The sequence below is a fragment of the Cariama cristata genome, unplaced genomic scaffold, assembly GCF_000690535.1.
Source record: "Cariama cristata isolate BGI_N322 unplaced genomic scaffold, ASM69053v1 scaffold17577, whole genome shotgun sequence".
NCBI classification, from domain to species: domain Eukaryota; kingdom Metazoa; phylum Chordata; class Aves; order Cariamiformes; family Cariamidae; genus Cariama; species Cariama cristata.
Window position 1 is genome coordinate 368 of NW_009628540.1, and position 20,771 is coordinate 21,138.

General features: G+C 55.4%; 1 protein-coding gene across 1 annotated transcript in view; it reads right to left on the reverse strand.

Moving 5' to 3' along the window:
* The window catches only part of LOC104165283 (voltage-dependent R-type calcium channel subunit alpha-1E-like), a gene marked incomplete at both ends in the record, with an annotated part of 58,677 nt that overhangs the window by 361 nt on the left and 37,545 nt on the right, over positions 1–20,771 (reverse strand). Inside the window, 16 exon segments of the mRNA XM_009704861.1 lie at positions 268–461; positions 575–755; positions 2,287–2,415; positions 3,772–3,880; positions 4,530–4,636; positions 4,927–5,027; positions 5,568–5,675; positions 6,844–6,949; positions 8,691–8,787; positions 16,130–16,257; positions 16,444–16,563; positions 16,565–16,613; positions 17,061–17,152; positions 19,120–19,185; positions 19,379–19,504; positions 19,591–19,674. Coding sequence (XP_009703163.1) covers positions 268–461; positions 575–755; positions 2,287–2,415; positions 3,772–3,880; positions 4,530–4,636; positions 4,927–5,027; positions 5,568–5,675; positions 6,844–6,949; positions 8,691–8,787; positions 16,130–16,257; positions 16,444–16,563; positions 16,565–16,613; positions 17,061–17,152; positions 19,120–19,185; positions 19,379–19,504; positions 19,591–19,674 — 1,797 coding nt within the window.

Genomic DNA, 20,771 nt, shown 5'->3' on the forward strand with positions numbered 1-20,771 from the left:
TGCGTAGCTAGGACGCCTCCACCTTGGCAGGGAGCGGATGCTACAGCAGTGAGAGGATCAGTTTGGAGATCCACCCCTCTCCCCAAATGCTCTGCAGGGTGCCTGAGCAGCCCCAACCTGCTCAGCTCACAGAGGAGATGGAGATGCCACCGTAGGGAAGAGAGACAGCGCAGAGCTCCTGAAGTTAGGGCGCTTATCTTCCCCGTTTTGGCAAGGAGCTTTTTCTACGCCTCCCTTTGTGCTTAGGAAGGGGTTTTTGTCACCCACCTGCCTGTTGGGTGTCTGCGACCTGCCCTCGCTGGGTGACCGGGACTCGCGTCGCCGCTCTGGCGACTCGTCGTGTGCCTGGGGACTCCTCTCCTCAGAGTTACAGCGGGAGATATCGGGGGACAGCAAGTGCTTGCGCTCTTTGGATCGGCCCCGCTCCCTGCCGCCTGAGCGATGCCCGTCGGACCGGTGACCTGCAGGACATCACTCTCAGTCCCCACCATCCCCTCCCCAGGAGCGGGGGGTGCTTGGGTTGGGGGGGGGGGGTTGGCATTGGTGTGAGATGGGGCCACTCGCCCTTGCTCACCCGAGTCAGCGTTGAGGCGTCGGGCGGAGAGCTGGAGCGAGGAGTGGTAGCTGCGCCGGCGGGACTTGTAGGTGTTGTCGCTGCTGCGCTCCATGGAGAACTCATCCAGCCAGGAGCTGTTGGTGCGCTTGTCCCGGATGGTGGAAAACGATCGCCGCATCGAGCTGGTGTCTGTCACCACCTGCAAGCAACCCCGGGTGGCCAGGGAGGGGGTTAGCACCAGGTAGGGCTGGTGGGGACGGTGGTCAAGTGATCACCGGTTCATCAGCCATCACTGGCACACCAGCCTCCGGGATGTGGAGATTTGGAGTAGGGGAACAGCCAGCCTGAGCACGGCCCCTCAGTATTAACTCTGCACAAATCGGGGGCAGGAGGAAAGTGAGGTTTAGCCTTCGTGCTTGTGGGCTCCCCTTCCCCAGCCAGCTGGGAACCATGCTCCGCAAGCAAAGCCAGCGACCGTGATTCAAGCCAAGGCACTGCGTGTTGGGGGAAGAGCAGCAGCATCCCGCCCCGGGTGTGAGGTCATGGAGGGTACCAGGCCCATTGCCCTCCCAGGCTGTCTCAGCATCCCTCCCCGCCTTGAAAACAGGGGCAAGCAGAGCAAACGGAGACATCGAAGAAGAAATCATTGACAGAGAGGAGATCCTCCAGTGCCCCTTCCTCCATGCTTATTTTCCTAGCTGCTGCCACTTTTCCAGACCCCTCCCTGGTCCTCCTTTAATCCTGCATCCCCATCCCTCTCCTCTGCACTCATTCCCTCTCTCCCCTCTTGCGCTCTTGTTTTATCTTCCCTCTCCTTTTCTTTCTCTCTCCCATGCTTCTCCTTTCTACCTTCTCCCCTCCTTCTAGCTTGTATTCTCACATGTTCTGTGGAAAACAGCACCTCCTTCTACATTTTCCTTTGCTTTGTTCTAGCAGCTCTTTGCCTCTGCAGCCTCAGGCCATTCTCCCTGTCTCCTCCTCTTGCACCATACCCTTTCTTGCTCCCATCCTCTCCTTCTGATCATCCCCCCCGCTGCCGAATGGTCAACAAAGCCCATGAGGCAAAGCCTCCCTTCCTCTTCACGCCCCCCCAAAGTGCCATGACGTGTCACACCAGCAGTAACACCAGGACCTGGTGCTTGCACCACCACCTCTGTGAGAAAGCAAACCCAAAGACTTCACAGCAAAACCGAACCCCATAAAAGCATCTGTGTCTCGGTGGAGGTTGAGTACAAGACAGAACAACAGAGAAACTGGGCAGACAAACGAGGAGGTGAGATATGGCCTGGGTTCCCCTGGACAGACAGAGAAGCGTGTGCTTTGGGACAAGGAGAAAGGAAGGAAAAGGCGTTTCATCACCTGGGAGATCATCTGACAGCCAGGATGGGACTCCTGGAACCTCAACCAGTGCCCAGGATTGGAGGAAAGGAGGGGTGTCCCACTGCAGGGCGACCCTGAAACCTCCCAGTGTGGCCCTATCCACCGTTGACCTCTCACGTGAGCCAGGAGATCGATTCCCCTGGCTGCTCTCTGCTGCCGGTGTCCCCCATGTAGGGGAACAGCAGCTCTCCCACTTGTGCAGCACCCCAAAGATGGGGAGATGCTCCAATATGGGGGTGCTGGGGAAGCCATGGGACTCACGGGACTTGCTCAGTGTGGAGAGAAGCCCCACTGTTACCTGGTAGGTTTTGCTTGGACCCGGCACCCGTGGGGGCTTTGCTTGGTTTTACCTGGGGATCCACAGTGAGACGAGGCATGGAGGAGGCCCTCCCAGAGACAGCGTGGTCCTGAGTGTCCACGGGAAGGTAGCTGCCACGGTTAGAGGGCTGCACTCTTTGAAACTCCCTAACCTCTGGCTCCTGGAAATAAACACACAGCCAAGCTCTTGGGATGGGGTTGGAGCAGGGCAGCGCGCTGCTTCTGCCCCCTTTGCAGGGAACAGCCCTGCTCGCTCAACCGAGGACAGAACTTAAGTGGGTCAAAAAGGGACTCAAAGACATATCATCTGTCATGTCGCCACTGAAAAATAATCTCCAAGTCACAATTCATTGCAGGTAAGCCCAGATACGGTGCTTCAGGCTTGCCTGATGGCCAATTCATCTTGCACCTCTTCAGTGGCAGTGGAAACCTTCCTCGGATCTGGTGATGCCCTGACTGCCTGGGCTTTAATTCCTTCTCCTTTTGCCAGACGAGGACAAACATATGGGATTTTCTCTCTGACTCTGCTTAAAAGGCTTTCTGGCCACATCCCCATTAAAAGAAAGCATACCACCAGTGGCACCTTTGTGCTTTGTTTAATTCCCAATTTAGGGGACTCTTTTGCACAGGACATGATGTCAAGAAGATGGGCAGGGACTAACCTTGGAGATTTGCTAGAAGGTGACTTTATGGGGAAGGAGAAGTCTCATTTTCCACCTCCTTGCCGGCAGGACGGTGGCATGGTCGGGGTGGCTGGGGTAGGGGACACCCGCCTGCGCGGTACACAGCTCACACAGAGTGCTACAGACCCCGGGGACACGGACCGGGCTGGAGATGCACAGTGGTACAACACTGCATCCGACAAGCGTCGGGGTGGTGCACGAATGCACACACACAGACACGGAGAGATATATATAGATATGTATATATATATATATACACACACACACACAAACAGACACTACTACTGCTGGCCGGCATGTGTGTGAGGCCGGAGGGGTGTGCTCCCGTTGGAGACAGTTTGACAGCTCAGTTTGGGATCAGGGACACCAGCACTGACAACAAAATGAACATGAATCCGAAAACATCAGATACCATCACTCAGCATGGGGTAACCCACTGAAATGAGCGCTCAGTGGAAAAAAAGAGCAGCCTGTGAAAAGAAGGATATTTTACTGCAGGACATCAGACCCCGGTCACAGCTCTCGCCCCAAAAGCACTTGCCACTGCCTGGCCCCACCGGCCAGGGCTGGTCCAGGGATGGTTGCGTCCCCAGTGCCTGGACAGAGGCAAGGGGCCAGAGCCCCAACTGAGGGACACCTGGGGATGTTCATCCCCTGCTTCAGATCCATGTTCAATCCAAAACCCAGGAATTGCCGTCCCTCTGCTATGCTCGCTGCCACAGGGGCAGGGAGCAGCATTTCACCACTGTGCCAGCAGCCCCACACCTCCCCGTGCCCACCAGCATCCTCAGCGGGACTGCGGGCAAGTGCCTGCCGGGCAATGCGTGACTTTACCAGAGACTGGTGCTCCTGGAACTGCCCGTGGGCCGGATCCATGCATGCCAGCTGGAAGATCTCCTGTGGCGAGAGCGGGCTCAGCGAGGGGAACCCACTTCGGCTGCTCCTGCAAAGACAGTCCAGCCTCAGGGAGACCACAAGCCAGGTGCTGCCATTGCTGGCCATCGCCTTGCCAGCGGCTCAGAGCCGGGGAGCCCCTGTGCTTGCCCCCCAGGCTGTCAAGACACCCCAGAACAAACATCATGTTCCTTGGTGAGCTGAAGTGGTGCTCAGGCAGGAGAGGACACCAGTGCCCCACGTCCCACAGCAGCAGCGGGGACATCCCAAGCACAGTGCCAGTAACTCCCACCATCTCATTCCCACCAGCCAGGGTGCTGGCATCCCTTGCCGACCCTGCACCACCCAGGGACCCACTGCTCAACTGCTCTCGAGGTTCAGGTCCATCCCAGACTCTCCTAGGTAAGAGAGCTTGCACTTAGTGCTGGGGTGGTCCTGTGAGAAGAACATCCACGCAGACACCTGGCCATTCCCCTTAGCCACCTCTGCTGCTGCTGGTGATGCTGATGCACACCAGCTACCTCGAATCCTGCAAAAGCTTTGTGCCAGGAGCTTTCTGCCCTGGACTGGGTTTTCCCTGCTCTGGGCAGCTCTTTAACCCTCTGTGCATCCCAGTGCCAGCACCAGAGAACAAAACGAGGGCTGCAGGAACAGAAAAGCGACAGGAGTACCTCCCTTCTTCTCAGGGCAATACTCACAGGCCCGAGAGGGTGTCTTGCTGGAGGTAAGGCAGAGCCTTTGCGTTGGAGATGATTTCCTGCGGCAAGGAGGATGGCTCCATGCGCTGGAACATGGGGGCATTTTTCTGTATTGAAGAAAGGAAGAAACTGAGCCTGTAGGAAATGCAGATGAACATCCAGTGCTTCATCAACCAAGCCCCCATCGCTTAGGAAGGCGACGGCGTGCTCATGTTCCCTGTCGAGGATGCACATACCTATGCCTTACGGTCACCAAACCCTACCCTGTACCACTATCTTCATCCCTCAGCTGCATCCCATGCAGCTGGCTGCACGTTTGGTTGGCACATGGTAGGAAGCAGCGAGGGTGCTCTGAACATCCCCGTCCTACCCACCACATGCCCTCGCTGAGCCTCACCTGCTCCTCCATCTGCTGCCGCTGCTTCTTCGCTTTGCTCTGCTTGTAGTAATCCATGATCATCATGGCTGCATATATTTTGCCAACAGTCAGGTCAGAAGCTGAGAGCAGAAGAGGGAACAAAGCGGGGACACTCGTGTCTTAACAGAAACAGCAGGTGTGAAGGCACCAGCGTGGATCTCAGGAAAAGCCCTGCTGGGGGACACTCTGGTGACCCTCAAACTCTGCTCACTGCTCTGAAATAGAGCAAACTGAACACCCAGACACTCCATGTGGAGATAAAGTGGACGGAGATGGCTTGAAAGCATCATCATAAACCACCAAGACGCATATCCTCATCACATCACCAGATGTAACAAAGCAAGTGATGCTCAGCCTCCTGCCCTCATATGCTCCAGAGATGATTTACTGGAGCCTCTGGGTTTGACAGGAGTAGATCCCTGCAAACAGGGCATTTTTCAAGAGGGTTCCCAAGCAGCCAGGCAGAGCAAGGCAGCAGCCAGCCTGTAGCACCACAAACCCTATTCCCACTTCTCCCCCAGCTGGGGATGGGTCCGGCCAGTTCCCACCTCCCTTTGGGAAGAAGTTCCTGTAGATATGATGGGAACTTGGCAGCGATGACAGTCACCCCAGAGACTCACTTTTTGGCATGGGTACCAACAGGTCAAGCATCTTCTGGGACAGGTGAGGCCAAATGGTCAGGATCTCCTTTTGAAGCTCGGAGTCTAACTGCTGCCAATCTGCACCACCTTGAACACCGGGGGGGGAAAAAATGGCCCATGTACATCAAGACCTGGCATCAGGGTCCAACTAAACCCCCCCTTTTCCCATCCTGAAGTGAGGTTCACAAGCAGCAACCAGTTCTCTCTGGGCTGGGAGGGCCATCTTGCATCAGTGAGCTTGATCTCCTGCTCTCACAGGGAAACTTTCCTACCATCCCTTCCATATGTGCCTCCATCTCCCCATCCCCTGCCCTCCCACTCAAAGCTGCCATCTTCAAGCTCGCCTTGGGTCCGTCTCTGCGGCTCCAATCCTACTCCAGCCCACACACACCTGCTGCTGCCCCACTTTCTCTTTTCTGGTGAGCGGATCATGTGCTTGGGAAAGAGCAGCTCCACTTGGTTGAAATCCTTAAATACTCGGCGATGCTGTGCAAGGAGAGCAGAGCTCTCTGGCCAGCAGTGGAGGGGTTTGCTGAGCTTAGGAAGACCTAGGCTCAAAGGGAGCTGTCAACACGTGCCAACTGGAGACACCCGAGCCTGGGACAACTCAGCCGAGCTGTAGGAGATCCAAGTTCAAATCAAAGAGGGACTTGAACTCATCGTTTCAAGATGCAAGGAGCTGTCTGAGCACTGGGCTTTCGCTGATACCTTGCCCTGGGTTGGGTTTCCTTCCAACAGCTGAGCTGTGCCTAGGGAATGTTTTACTGAGAATGGCAGGTTTCTGCAGAAAGTTTTTGATCTGATGAATCGGAGCATTTCCAGCAACAACAACAAAGCAAGTTTTCCTACTCTGAACATTTTATCTTCCCTGAGAGAGAGATTTCTGTTTCCCGCAGCCTTTGGAAGCCAAGCACATATGATCTTTTCCCTCCTCGGTGTGGTTTTGTACATGGGGAGGAAGGGGAATTCTCTCTCTCCTCTGTTACGCAGCGGACATCAAGCTGTTTCTGCTCTCTAGAAGCAGCTTCTAGTAGAAAACTAGAAAACTGGCCACCTCTTCCCTAAAGAAATATGTTTTTTTAATACAAAGTGGCAGAAATTTGCCTTTTCAAGGCAATCACTTCCATCTACATATGCCAGGCTCTGGGCGACCAACCCCGATTTGGCTGTGATGTCCTCACCCTGCCCAAAGGATGAGGGCTGGTCACCCTGAAACCCTCCTGGCTCTGTCCCCTCTCTACCCCACCAACCTTACCTTTGGCAATTTTGATGTCCAAGGCCGTGCGTATCAGCGCCATCAAGGTGGAGGTAAAATGGACTGTCATGTCCTCGGCCACGGGCATGTTCATCAGCACCAGTCTCTGTGCAAGAGAGAGAAGAAAACAGCGGACGGAAAACAATATCGAAAAACACATCGACCAGGCTGGAGGAAAAGAAATTAAACATTAAACAAAAGGGAAAACAAAAATAAAAATTAAAAAATAAAAAGCAACAAAGAGTGTCAAAACAGCACAGCCAAAAAAGAAGGGCAAGGATCACCCCGCCACCCCCCCGGCTCCTTCCACCCCAGGACACCGGCTCACTGCCTTCCAGGGCTCCTCCTGCGCCCCGGGAACGGCCCCTGAGCCCCCCACCCCATGGCATCAGAGCTGCCACAGCACCTCCCGGCACTTTTGGGAAGACACGCCTGATCCATCAGGGATGCGGGAGTGGGGAATGCTCGGGAAGGGGAGAGGGGGCTCAGGTTTCCGTTCCCAGGTGGTTTGGCTTTCCGGCTCTCAACCCTTCCCACCTGGGGCAGGGGAGAGGAGGGTCCCTAACCTTCAGGGACTTCAGATCGGCTGGATTCCTCTCGCATGCTACATCCTGGCGCTCCCTTTTTGCGTCTTTCAGAGATGAAGTTTGCCAGCACATGCACAGGGTCCAAATTATCCAAGGGTGGGGAAGGGAAGGAGGGGTAGAAAAAGTGCAGAAGGAAAGAGAGAAGGGCAACCAAGGCAGGTTAGACACGCCATGCTCCTTCCCCACCCTGGGCAGGCGGGGTGCAAACTGAAGTGACCAGATCCACTTTCCAGAGAGTATATTTTGTTTTGTGAATACCTTGGGTCATCCCTTCCCTGCCAATTCCTTTTCACCCGGCTTCTCATGTCCTTTCCCTGCCTTCATGCCTCCCTTTTTCTCCTGGAAAAGTGTGATAGCGGATGTATGCACGCGTGAACAAACACGTGAGAGCTGGAGAGGACGGCAGCCCGTTTGCAAGTGCACAGAAATCCCCCCTTCGCTAGCCCTGAATGCTGCTGAAAGGGCTGCGGGCAGCAGCCTGTGGCCAAGAAAAGCTTCAGTTTGCCCCAGACCTGGGCAAGGCATTGCTCTGTAGCTCCGGGTCTTGTCCTAGCACCTGCTGCCCTCAGCAAAGCCACGCAGCTCCCACCCCACGTCCTTCAGGGCTTCCCATCCTCCTTCTCCATGCCTAGGCAGCCGAGAGCGCCCTGTGGCTGTGCCGTGAGCCAACTGTCAGCCACCACCCCAGGAGGAACAAGGAGGTAAAACTCAGAGACACCTTTTGAAGGTGTCACCTGGCTTTGCCTTGCACAAGCCATCCTTGGGATAGCTCATGCTGACACACCTGGCTCCTCGTGCTGCAGAGCTGCTCCTACAGGCTACGTCCTCACTGCCCGCCTGCTTCCCATCTCCGTGGGCTTTAGCCCTGTTTCTGCACCGGTCGGGACAAGGATGGTTCCAAGCCCAGGGGACAAGCCTGGGGCAGTAAGCTCTTAAGGACATCTCACTCTCCTAACTGTGCTATGAGGTTGCTCCTTGCCTCATCTTCTCCAACCCCCCCGCTTCCACACTATTGCTGATCCTACCTCTCCTTTTCCACTGGGGTCTTCCACCCTGGGCTTGCGAGTGACCACGGCAGAGTCACATCCGTGGGCGGTGGAGACCAGCCAGCGTGGCCAAGACTCTTCTGAGCACACCAAGCTCCCCAGGAGCAAGCTAAACACATGTTGGATTCCCCCAACACCTCCCCAGCTCCCCCCAGCCCCACCTCCCGCAGCTCCTGCTCGGCTCTAGCCCCCATAGAAGGAAGGGTTGATCTACCTTATAGGCCACTTTGGAAGGACATCTCTTGCCGAGGCCTAGCGGTGGTGACATAAGAGTCAGCATTTCATACATCTCAGTGTAATGGATTCGGCCACTGCTCATGAAGGGGGAAGGGGAGGGAGGGAGATGCAGAGAGAGGAGGCATTCCCAGAGAGCGGAAAAACGTACAAACAAAAATAGTACAGGAAAACAGGAGAGAAAAAACAAACGAACAAACAGGAAAAGAACAGGAAACCCGTTAATCAAGGCAAATCATACATGAGAGACTGTCCTGATGTGGATTTATAGCACTGCTCACACAGACCCAGGAATGCTGGCAGAAAGCAACTCACCCCTCTCCTCTCTGCTGCTGGCCTCAAGCGCCTGCCTCGCTAGCAGTCTGGGAGTCCTTCTCTGGTCTCAACCCCTTTCCTAAAGCCCTCCAGCAGCCCCCAACTTGTCCCACAGGTTCCAGGGCTGTGTGCGAGTGGTATAAATCAGATACACGGCACTCAAGCCATGGGTTATTTCAGATAAGGGTGGTTTGCACCACAGTGCTCTGTGGCCTCCGTAGCGTCTTCCCTCCCGGGGGGGGCCTGGGTATTGCTTTGCATCGCCACCTAACCCATAGCCGGAAGGCTGTGTATCCCCAGCTCATAAGGTCTATGCAATTGGGAGGCAGCATCTTGCATAGAAGGCAGTGGGCCAGGGTCACTTGTCAAAGGAAGATGCCCAGTTGCTTCCGTCTGGCTCTGCGGATGGATCACTTTCCCACCATGCACCAGTGCAAAAGGCATGCTGAATTGGCTGAAAAAACAAAACCGGGAGGAAAAGTTGTACATGCCATGCTCCCGCCCTGGCTCTCTCCCACATGCGGCTGCAAGTTCCACCAGGTTGGAGTTTAAAGAGTCTCAGCAGAGGCAGCTGTTTGGGCCTTCCAACATTGGGGTTCGTTTGGGTTTCCCAAGGGAGGCAGCTAGGACGGACCCCCACCTCGCGTTCCTCTGCTCTGTAAGGACCTGCCTAGGATTGCTGCAGTGAGGGACGCTACCAAAAACGGGGCACCTAATGATGCCTTGAGCCCTCTGCCAGGCTGAGATATTTGGGCTGTGTTTCCCTCCCTCTGCACATCCAGGAGGCCACTCAAATACATCTCCCAGGGATGCTGGGCTCAGCCATCGCCTTTTCCCCATGTGCCAGGCTTCTGTCCTGCACTGCAATGTTTCAGGATGGTTAATGGCCAAGGGCAATATTGCAAGAGCAAAGGCACCGACCCTTGCAGCTGGGCTGGGAGGATGCTGCTGGAGAGGAATCCGTCTCAGCTGGGATCGCTTGGGAGAGAGGGCGTTACCAAAAAATTAAGCACTCCCCGTGGGATCTTGGCCTCTTCCCTACCCATGAGCTCAGAGCAGCATGGAAAGGGGAGAAGATATCTCCTCTTCTCGGGGAGTACCGCTGGTTTGGAAGCAGATCCCTGGCCAAAGAGGCCCCCATCAAGCTAAGTCTGACATTTTGGATGTGAACTAGAGATGGTGATGACCCGCAACAGGAGCTGTTTGGGTTGCAGGCACAGAACAGGCTGGGGAAGCTGTCCCCTTTGAGACCTGACATACCTAAACAGTTTGGAAAGAGGATTGATAACAACACTGGAGAATATTCAGTGGGATGACCAAGAGGTTGAGGAGCCCGTAAGCAGAACCTTGGCAGAGCTAGATGTGCGCCGACTCAAGGTGTCTGAAGAGGAGAAGATAAATTCGAAATTTTCACATGCAAACAGTGCAAGAAGGAAGCAAGATGGTGATCTTCCACCCACCCTTCCTGGTGGGGAGGATTTTAGCGTACCCAGCACACATCCAACACTGTCTTTTGCACTGAGATTCTTCACACAATGAAGGAGGAATGGATTGCCATGAAAGCAAGGGTTTGCATCAGTAACCAAGAAGGACCGCAGAAGAACCGTGTTCTCGCAGATGAGCTGCACGCTTTGCTGCTCCTCAGAGCAAAGATCTTAAAGCGTTTTGAGCAGCACAGCAGCGCCCAGAAACCACATCCCCAAGGAGCAAAGCAGAGGCAGGCACATGGAATGACATCCCTCTGAACAGGATGGCTCCCAAGAGCTGGTCCAAGCACAGGCGCACCCTTGATGGGAGAGCTGACCCTCTGTCCTGTGCCTGAGCGGAGATGGGACCTCTGGCTATGGCACAGGGTGGCCTGTAAAACCACCAGGCACTAATGCCTCGGTCCTGGTACTCTGAGAGAACCCTGTGAGTGATGGAGGAGGAAATCTGGGGGACATCTGTCCTCCTGTAGTTAGGAAATAAGTACTGCGCCGTACAAGGCTGTCGGGAACAGGGCATGAGAATAGCAAGTGATGTGAGAGTAGATTCAGGAAGAGGTGATGCCTACAGGGACATCAATGGTTGTGGAGCATTTGACTGACCCATGACCATCTCAAGGGCTACTTTTAGGGGGCAAAAGTGATGCCTTGGCTCGCTTTTGCATGACTGCTATAAGCAGAGGGGGTGAAAAAAGGCAGCGATAGCCCCAAAGAGTGGAGCAGGCTGCCAGGATACAGTCCCAGCAAAATGTGGTTACAAGACCTGCTATCCCCAGTCTAAGGACAGAGCTTGCTGGATTTCCACGGGAAATCTTCCTGCACCAATGCCCCTTTGTTAGCCCACCTGCGGATGGCCTAGCAGGTATGCTTCCATATCATGCTGCACTTCTATGCTGCATCCTGAACTTGCCCAAGAACCGTCTCTTCCAGAGCAGGTTGTCCACCACTCCATAAAGACGTTGGTGGTTATTTCTGCAAGTCATCATTGTTGCATTGCCGGGCAGGATAGGGTGTGGGCCCCAGGAAGGTGAACCTGTGCTCTGTGGTGTGCAGGGCAGGCTCACCAAACTGAAAGGTGAACAAGTTGGGTTGGCACTTTGGGATCTGGACCACGGTGGCAAGATGCAACGACCATGTGAGCTTTCTTTTGTCATCAGTTACCTTTTGGGAATTGTTCCAGGGCAGTGGGAATCCCTGGAAATCTCTTAGGTCCTTGAGATACCCCATGCACAGGGAGGAGGAGACCAAGGTAAGACAAGCAAGAGATGGGGATGGTCTCCTTCACATGACAGCAGAAGCTGGTCTCACTCTCTCTGCCTCCACATCCCCTTGAGTTTATCCACCATCACTGCTCTGTCCATCTCACAGAGTCAGCAGAAAGCCCAGATTGCTGTAGAGCTCCTTCTTCCCAGGAAGCATTACAGGGACCCTTCTGAGCACCAGGTGATCCAGTTTAGGAGAGCAGCATTTGCCAGTGAAGCCCTGATGTCCATCGAGAAAGACCATCAATTCCTCCTGAAGGTGTCTTCTGTCTGCAGGGACCCGAGGAAGTGTCCTCTGCAAAGCCACCATCCCTTGCTGGGGATGCAACAGAGAAGGGTGGAATGACTTGTAAGGAGCCCCTCCTTGAACAGATGAGCCGTCTGAGATTCTTGCAAGACATCTCCTGTCCCTAAATACCTTTTTGTAAATGAGATGACTGAGCATCCAGGCCTTGCCTTGCTTGCTCTGCTTTACTTCTGGTGGTCTACTTCAAGATTTCAAACGTGTGCATCATCCCCACGACCAGCTGTGGAGGGTGACAGACGCGTTCCAGGGATGCTGGCTGGAAGAAGCATTTTTGGTGTGGTGAGAAGGATGTGGTGGCTACGCCACACCACACCAAGGAACCCCCTTCCTCTGCAGAGCTAAGATCAAGGGCCGGGAGCGTCTGAACTTCCCTCGTACATCTTGTCAGATGCCGTGAGGGATGCAGAGGGAAGAGCAAGCTCTGCGGTTCATCCTTTCATGCCACGGACACACATGCGTGGCACTTCAGAGAAGGCGGCAGGTGCAGGATTTTGCTCAACTGTCACCCCAAAATAAAATTAAAAACACCCGTGCAAGTCAGAGAGCTACAAGGAGGCCAAATCAGTGCCACGGACTCATGGCTAGCAGCAGGGAGCTTGGCTCAAACGGAGGGAGAGGAGCTGTTGAGTTCCAGAGATGTGCCCAGGTCCGGCAAGCTAAGAGCAAGGCTGGCAAGATTCCTGCTCCCCAGAGATGTGGTCGAGTGTCCTCCAAGTGCCCACACTTGAGGAAGAGTCTGTTGGGTACAGCACGGTGTGCCCCAGGGAGAAGGGCCACCCTGGCCTCCCAGTCCTCACTCTCCAATACAACGGCAAAGTCCCCAACATCCTCCTGGCCTTTGCTCCCCTCTTCCCTCCCCAGGAGCAAATCACATTTAAGCCCCCCAAAAAACTCCTGTTCCCACATGAGGGCACTTTGAGAAGCCAAGCAGGGATGGTAGCATATGGCCTGGCACCCTTCAGGGGCTCTCTACGCCGATGGAGCTGGGGCAAGGGGCTGGTTGGGGGACGCAATTTGTCGAAACCCACCCCCAAGAGGCTCTGAGCCCCCCCTGGCCCCACTCATGCCTCCCCTCGAGGGGGACAGCTGCTGGCTCTGGGAGGCCGCGGACCTCTTTAAACTCGAAGGAAAGCAACGTCAGGGTTCCCTCGGGAGGTGCGGTGGCGGTGGAGCGCGGTGGGGGGAAGGAGGGGTGGATGGTGCGTCCCGTGGCCAGGTTGTGGCGGAGGACTGGGAGGCAAACCTTGCACGCCACCCTGTAGGGGCAGTTCTCTCCTAGGCCCAGAGGAGGCGAGATCACCCGTACTAATTTGTACATATCCTTATACGAGATCCTGCCGCTGCAAAGGAAGCACAGGTGGGTTAATAGGACACTGAGAGGGTAGAGGGGAGGATGGAGAGCTTATCGGGGGATGCTGGGGCCATCTGTGGGGCAAGACCCCCCGGGGGTGCACGGCTCTTCTCCTTCTGGCTCTGTCAGACCCAGAGAGGGGAAAGCGGTGAGCATTAGCTACTGCCTTCTCCCACCATGAGTCAGCTCATACCTCCTCACATTGACCCATCTTGACCCCGGAGAAGGACAGTTTTGGTGGTGAACACCACCCCATCACCCTTCCTCATCTTGCCCCTGGCTGCCTATGCCTGGTGAGAGAGGGCTGGGATTTTAGATGGGGTGAGCCTGCAGCTTGGTTGGGTTCTAGCCACCACGAGCCCTTTTGATGGAGTTGTGTGCCATCACACCACCAGAAAGCCTGCCCTGGCATGGCTAAATCTCTGGTCCTCACAAGGTCCCAGGGAGGTTGGCAGCTGAGTCACTTGTATCTCCAGTGTCTGGGGAACCTGAGAAGGGGAGAGATAATGTGACCAGCGGGTGACCGGTGGCTGTGGCACTAGCACTTGGGTCTCTCGCGCTCCAGTCCTGTGCTCCGACCACCAGACCACACTCTGCCAAGGGTACACATTATTAGAAGCAAACCCTCCCATACACACACCCCCCTTCTTGCCCACCGAAGCACATCTTCCCAGATCCGGGTGCAGGCATCGCAGGATACGGCCCGTATCCTTCCTGCACCGGCTGAAATAACGAAGCAGTTGAGGCAGAGAACTGGCAGGCGAGGGTGCAGGGGCCATCGGATGCTGAGCTCCCCACTCCGCTCCAGACCAGAGCCCTTTGGGAAGCAGGACCGTGTGGGGTGGAAGTGCTGAGGTGCAGCGTGCTGCAGCCTCCTGGGCATCCTTAGACAAGCTTGGAGGGAAACCACGCAAGGAGGCAAAGAGCAGCGCTACCGTCCTACCCAGCACCTTTGCCTCTGGTTTCTCCTTGCTCTTCTGCCATCCCCTCTCAATCGCTGGCCAGAGCTAACCCAACCGTCTGGGCAAAACCCATCTCTGAGCACCCCTGGTGTTGGGCAGTCTCCCCACTAGACCTTCATGTGATGGTCCCGGTGTCAGGATGCAGAACTGCTGCCCCACTCGGGTGGTGGGACCCGTTTGGATGTACTCACCCGTTCCTCACTCAGCAACAGGGGCCAGGGGTGCCCCCACGGACCCAGCACCACCAACTCCTGTGCACGTCCCCTAACCATTGGCTACATGTCACGATGAAAGAGCACGGCTTGCTCAGCAATCAGAGGGGTGCATGGCATCAACAGGACAGCTCAGGCAAGCTTTTACAGTGACTGCCCTAGAGACCCAGGCCACCAACACGGGGGGTGAGAGTGAATGAAGTGCCTGGTGTGAAGAAATCCTTCCCAAAAGCCATGGGTGAGAGGCCCCACACTGAACAGCTGGGTGTTTCACTCCTCTTACCATCTCCCCCTTCTCTAGCTGTCCATCAGGACATCTACTCACCCATGCTGACCTCTCTCCCTCCCACAAGGTGTATTCACCCGCTAACAAGCAAACCCACCTGCCCACGAGGGTCTTGCAGAGCAGCAAGAGTGCTGGAGGAGGCCATGCAGGGAGGAACCTGGCCAGCACTGAGCTGCGCAGGGTTGGACAAAAACAGTGGGGGAAACTACGCCAGGAGCTGATGATATTAGGCATAAAAAAAAAAGAATATCTTGGCTGGAGCTGGTCTCTTGAGGGACAGGACATTAGCAGTGGAGGCAAAGAGTCTCCAAAGGGAGCGTGTGTGGCCGCCAAGGGCTCTCAAGCTAAGATGGCCCACGTTCCCTGGCACAGCAGTCATGGGTCGTGGCTCCAAAGAGGCTGTCCCCGGGCTGCGGGAGGGAGGAAGGGGCCACACAAGGCACCCTCGTGGCGCTGGAGCTGAGTGGAGGGCAAACATGCTCCCAGAGCTGCCAAAGGCTCCATCCTAGGGATGCTCCAGACCATCCTGGGAGGAGCAGTGGAGGGCAAGTCCTCTACAGCGGTAGAAGCAGGAGCAGAGCCAAAGCCTGGCCACCTACGGTATGTACGGCCTCTGTGAACCCGCCCCGTCGCCGGGAACAGGCTGCTGCCTGCAAAGGGGAGCCCTCTTCGCTGGGGTCCTCATCGGCAAAGGCATGAGCACAGGAAACAAAGTCCTCCCATCTCTAGAGGGGTGAGTGGGTTGGCCAGCGTAAGAACACAATTCCCCAAAGCCAAACACACTCCAAACAGGGTCTTCTGTAGGTGACTTGGCAGGAGCCCACTAGACCCCAACATCTCCCCATGGCTGCGAACAAGCCATGCGCAGCTCTGCTCTGACGGGGAGCTGTGTGCGCTGGGGACCCGGCGATGGAGCCAGTCTCAGGGCAGAGGCACCCAGTTGGTGCACAGGGACAGGGAAGAAGGCTGAGAGGGACCTGCCCGCTGGCCGGGGAGAAGAAGAGCAGGAATCTCCAGCGCTCAGGATAAATAGCACGGCAAAACGTCAACATCACCCAAGACCCCCATGCCACCAGGCAATGTAGGAACCGGCTGCTGCCCTTGTAACGATGGCGGGCGTGAGTAGCCCTTCCCTGACCATCCCAGGCATCGCAGCTGGTTTCCAGTAGTAGAACACAGAGGCGCCCATTTAAAACCAGCTCTGAGAGATTGCTCGGGAGAGAAGGAGCTGGCTACATACCACGCTGCTCTGTCATACTCTGCCCAGATCCGGACAAACTCATCTAGATGGTGAGGTCCCAGGATGGAGGAATCCCGAGTCAGGTATTCAAAATTGTCCATGATGACTGCCACGAATAGGTTGAGCATCTAAGTGAAAGGGAAAAAGGCAGAGAGAAAGGAAAGTGGAAGGAGAGGGAGCAGCGAAAGGAAAGGAGAGAGAGAAGGAAGGGTAATCATGGGAAGATGGAAGATGACTGATGACCCTATGGCAGGGGTGCAGGTTTTGGGGCTGATGAGAGGGATCCCCGGGGCTCTCAGAGAAGAGGAACTCACCAGGAAAGAGCAGAAGAAGATGAAGGAGACGAAGTAAACGTAGGCCAGGTCAGTGCCGCAACGCTCATTCTCATTCTGCCCGGACGTCGCTGTCGTGTCCGGTTCGCAGCCTTTGATTGCCCTCCAGGCAGGACAGCATGATCTCCTGCCATGCCTCTCCCGTGGCACTCCTGCACACAACACAAGCCACGCTCAGCAGCTTGTGGTGGCATGGGATGGAGCCGGGGCAGGACAGCCCCAGGAGAAACCTCACAAGAAGCTGTGCAACCCCCTGCCCATGTTAAACACATCTCCAGTGTGCAGAGGAGCAAGGCACTGGGTCAGCAGCGACCGAGCCGGACCCCGACGAGTGCAGCCATGCCAGGGTGTAGCTCCTGGCACATGGGGCTAAATCCCCCCAGCCAGCTGGTCCATAAAGCTGGGAGACTAACATCCTTTTTGGGGCAGATAAAAAAAGAGCGGTCCGTGAGCTCCTGCTGCCCTGTGCTTTCCCAGCTGGTCTCCAGCACCAAAAGCTGACCTCCACCAAACAGCCTCTGGTGAGAACCTGCTCAGCCCGGCTCCTGGAACGCCTGCACCCAAAAATACTGCCAAAGGAGTTTTCTGTGATTGCTTACCTGAAAAGGAGCATGAGGGAGCCCAGGAAGCTGCGGAAGTTGTTGTGCCGGTTAATGTGGCTTTCCTCATCTAGTTTGATATTGCCAAAAACCTATGGAAGGGACAAAAAAGGGCTCAGTTATTCAGGCAACAACTCGGTGGCCGGGGAAATGGCTGCACCTTCACCTTGGTTCACGGGCACGCATCCCTGTGCCGAAGGGACCGATCCCGGCCCACATCCATCACCCTCGGCGCAGCCAGCCCGCAAAGCAGCTGACATCCACCCTCTCTACTCAATTCCCCATGGAAAAGCATCCCAGTGCACAGCCAGCACGCCGAGGAGCTGGTGCTGAGCAGCCAAGGGGAAGGAAACTCTCCTCTCCTCGGCAGGGATTTGCAGTGGGCTGCAAAGGCTGCGAGAGGCTGAGCTGCCATGGAAACAGGAGCACAGAGGACCTGGGATCAACCGAGTCCAACCGCTCCACATCCATCCCTTGGCTGCGCTACGGGTGGTGCCGAGCATGCTGGAGGCACAGGGACAAGTCACACCACCCTGGGTGGGTGCTGGGTCATGGTCCTGGAAACTCCCGGGAGCTTTTCCTTTGATGGGGAAACGGCCCGTGATGCCAGAATCAGGCACAGCGGTGCAAACAGGGTGGAGAAGGGCTCAGTGAGGGAGGGACAGACCGACCGTTAACCCACCATGGACAGCCAGACACCTGGGATACTGTCCCCAGGGACAAAAGAGGCAATGAAGCCCCAAATGTGGACAATATCCTAATAATGTCGCACAGCCAAGGCCGTGGTAAGACATAACGAATGTTCCTAAAGTGCCTCAAATAGAAAAATGTGCTGTTATTACTGTTAAATATTTATTCCACTTTCCGTGAACCTAAAAATACACTAACTGCAGAGTATTTTTTTCCCTGTACAGGTTTTTTGGAATGTGTAATTGTAGAATATTTTCTGCCTCCAGCTATTTTGCTCAAATAACGCCCACAGATTTTACTGCTTGGGGATTTGTTCACAATGGTGTTAAAAAAAAATATAAAATAAATCAAATACTACCAACACGGCAGGGAGGAGGGCTGAATCAGATGGCGGTTGTTTAGCGCAGAGAACACCTGGAGCCGGTGCCGAGATGCGTAGGACACAAACCAGCGTGGCCAAAACCAGCCACGGGACTCTTGGGGTGGGAGAGAGGAGGTGGAAGAGACTAAACACCAGCACTGCCAAGCAGCCCGAGCAGGAGACCACTGCGCTGCCCGCTGCCTCCCCAAAATCTGCCTGTTCTGGCAGCGCACGTCAGGCAACGGCATTGGGTACTGCAGCAGCTCGCTCATCGGGCAGCTTCAGATCCCGAGTGTTCGTCGTCGAATATGCTTTGTCAGATCTTCAGCGTGGGATTTAGTCATCGCAGATCCGAGCCAGCCCTGCAGCACGTGTGGAGCTGAGGGTTTTAGCTCACGTGCTTCTTATTTACCAGCTGGAGCCTGGAAAACTCACGTCTTCCCATGCTCTGCAGACCTCCCATCATCTGGTAGGTCATCGCAGGTCCATAAGCACGAGAGCCCAAGCAGACCGTCAGCAGCGTGGCTACAATATAAACCCTCTGCAGAGGGACAAGGTGGACGGTGGGCTGCAGGGATAACTGCCGTGATCCAGCCATTTGGATGGGAAAGGCAGAAGGCTGCTCACGAGGTCGCTTAGGCATAAAATCAATCTCTAAGGGCTGCTAGGGATTTGGAGATAGGGTGTAATTTCTAAATGAAGGGGTGGCAGTTTGAAAGCAGCCGCCACACAGGATGCCCAGCTGAGTCCCCAAGGCCACATCTCCAAGGGTACAAGCTGGGAAGGCAGCTGTGGAGCTTGACTGAACAAGCCCGTGGCAGGTCCCGCAGGGCATGTGGCTCTGCAGTTCCCAAACAAGCTGTTCTACCCTCGGGACCTTCCCAGACACCGTGACGGAGTGAAGCAATGACAGGCAGGCACGAGGCTGGCTGATGTGCATAATGCTGAGGACATGCTGGTCCAGCCTGTCTGCGCCAGAGGGATGCACACTGAGATGGCTGTGCTCACCTGCATCCCAATGATCGCGTAGATGAAGAAAAGCATGGCGATCAAGAGGCAGACGTAGGGAAGGGCCTGCAAGAGAAGCAGATGAGTCATCTCATTCAGCACAGGTCCAAGTCCAGAGGAGGATAAAAAGCACAGCGAGCAGGTAAGCTGTGCCGATCCATCTCTCCTACAAGCCAACAAGACCTTGGGAACAGCCTGCATTTGGGAGCAGCAGCCCAGCACCACGGCCTGGGAGGAGACCAGGGCACTCGTGACTTACCTTGAAGGACTGCACAAAAGTCCAGAGCAGGATGCGGATGGTGTAACCCTGGCGCAACAGCTTGATGAGCCGAGCAGCCCGGAAAAGCTTCAGGAAGCTCATGTTGAAGCTGCTGGTGTTGACCAGCTGGGAGGAGATGAGAGGGTCAGAGGGAGGCAGGAGCCCCCCAACCCCGCAGCAGAACACCCCACTGCTCCCAGCCCCTGCTTCACCTTGGTGTCCGTCAGAATGATCTCCGTAATGCTGCCGATGACGGTGATGAAGTCAAAGATGTTCCAGGTGTCCCGGAAATAATTCTGCAAAAGGAAAGAGAGGGAACATGGATTTGAGCTCGGGGCTGCCAAGTCTGAAGGGTGCTGGGCCACGGGCCAAGGCTGCTCATGGACAACGGTGGTGGCAGCAGAGACCTTGCCACCTATTTGTATGCAGCCGCAGTCTGGACCATCGTCCTGCAGCTGAGATGGTACAGACTTGAGCGTGTCTGCAGCGAGCAGCTTCTCCTGGGAGATGACTCACCCATCCAAAGGCCACCCTGGTGAATGGGAGTGGGAAAAACAGCCACCGCCAGCCCTGGTCAGGCTCATCAGACCGACCCTCACAGCCACAAGGCTGCTTTGCCCTCCTCTTCGTGGGTACCCGGACCCACCTCGGCCCTGCTGTTTGTGCAGCAGCTGGTGCGACCAGACTTGACCATGGCTGGAGCCACTGGGAGCAGGGAGGGTGGCTAGAAATCCTCCTGATAGCAGATCTCATCTCCCAGTATGGGTTAGAAACAGGAAAGAAGCTATGAAAGAGCAAATCCAACACTTGCTCATAAGCAGCAAAGAGTAGCTGAAGAAGAGGCAGTCTGTGGCTTCAAATGCCCCATCCCTGGAAACATTCAAGGTCAGGTTGGACGGGGCTCTGAGCAACCTGATCTAGTTGCAGATGTCCCTGCTCATTGCAGGGAGGTTGGACTAGGTGACCTTCAAAGGTCCTTTCCAACCCAAACCATCCTATGATTCTACGATGCAAATCTTAAATGAGCAGCTGGAGACTTGAGGACTGGGAACTAGAGAGGGAGGTCTCACTGCTGGTCAGGTCTGGTCCAACTGATACAGCAGCAACGTATCATCATCTTGTGGTTCCTGGGGACATGGGACTGCAGCCACCAGCACGATCGCAGCAGCAGTCGGCTTTAGCAGAACGGCTGCACAGCACATACACGGTCCAGGCACCAAAGTACCGCAGAAATGAGGCAAAAAACAAAGTAACAGTGTGGCTTCCCCCACCAGCATCCAGCAGTAGGAAGTTTAACGAGAACAAAAAGAGCAATTCCAACCTAAAAGCAGCTCTAAAACAGGGACCCAAAATAAATTAGCAACAACTTCACATTATTAACACCTTCCTTCTG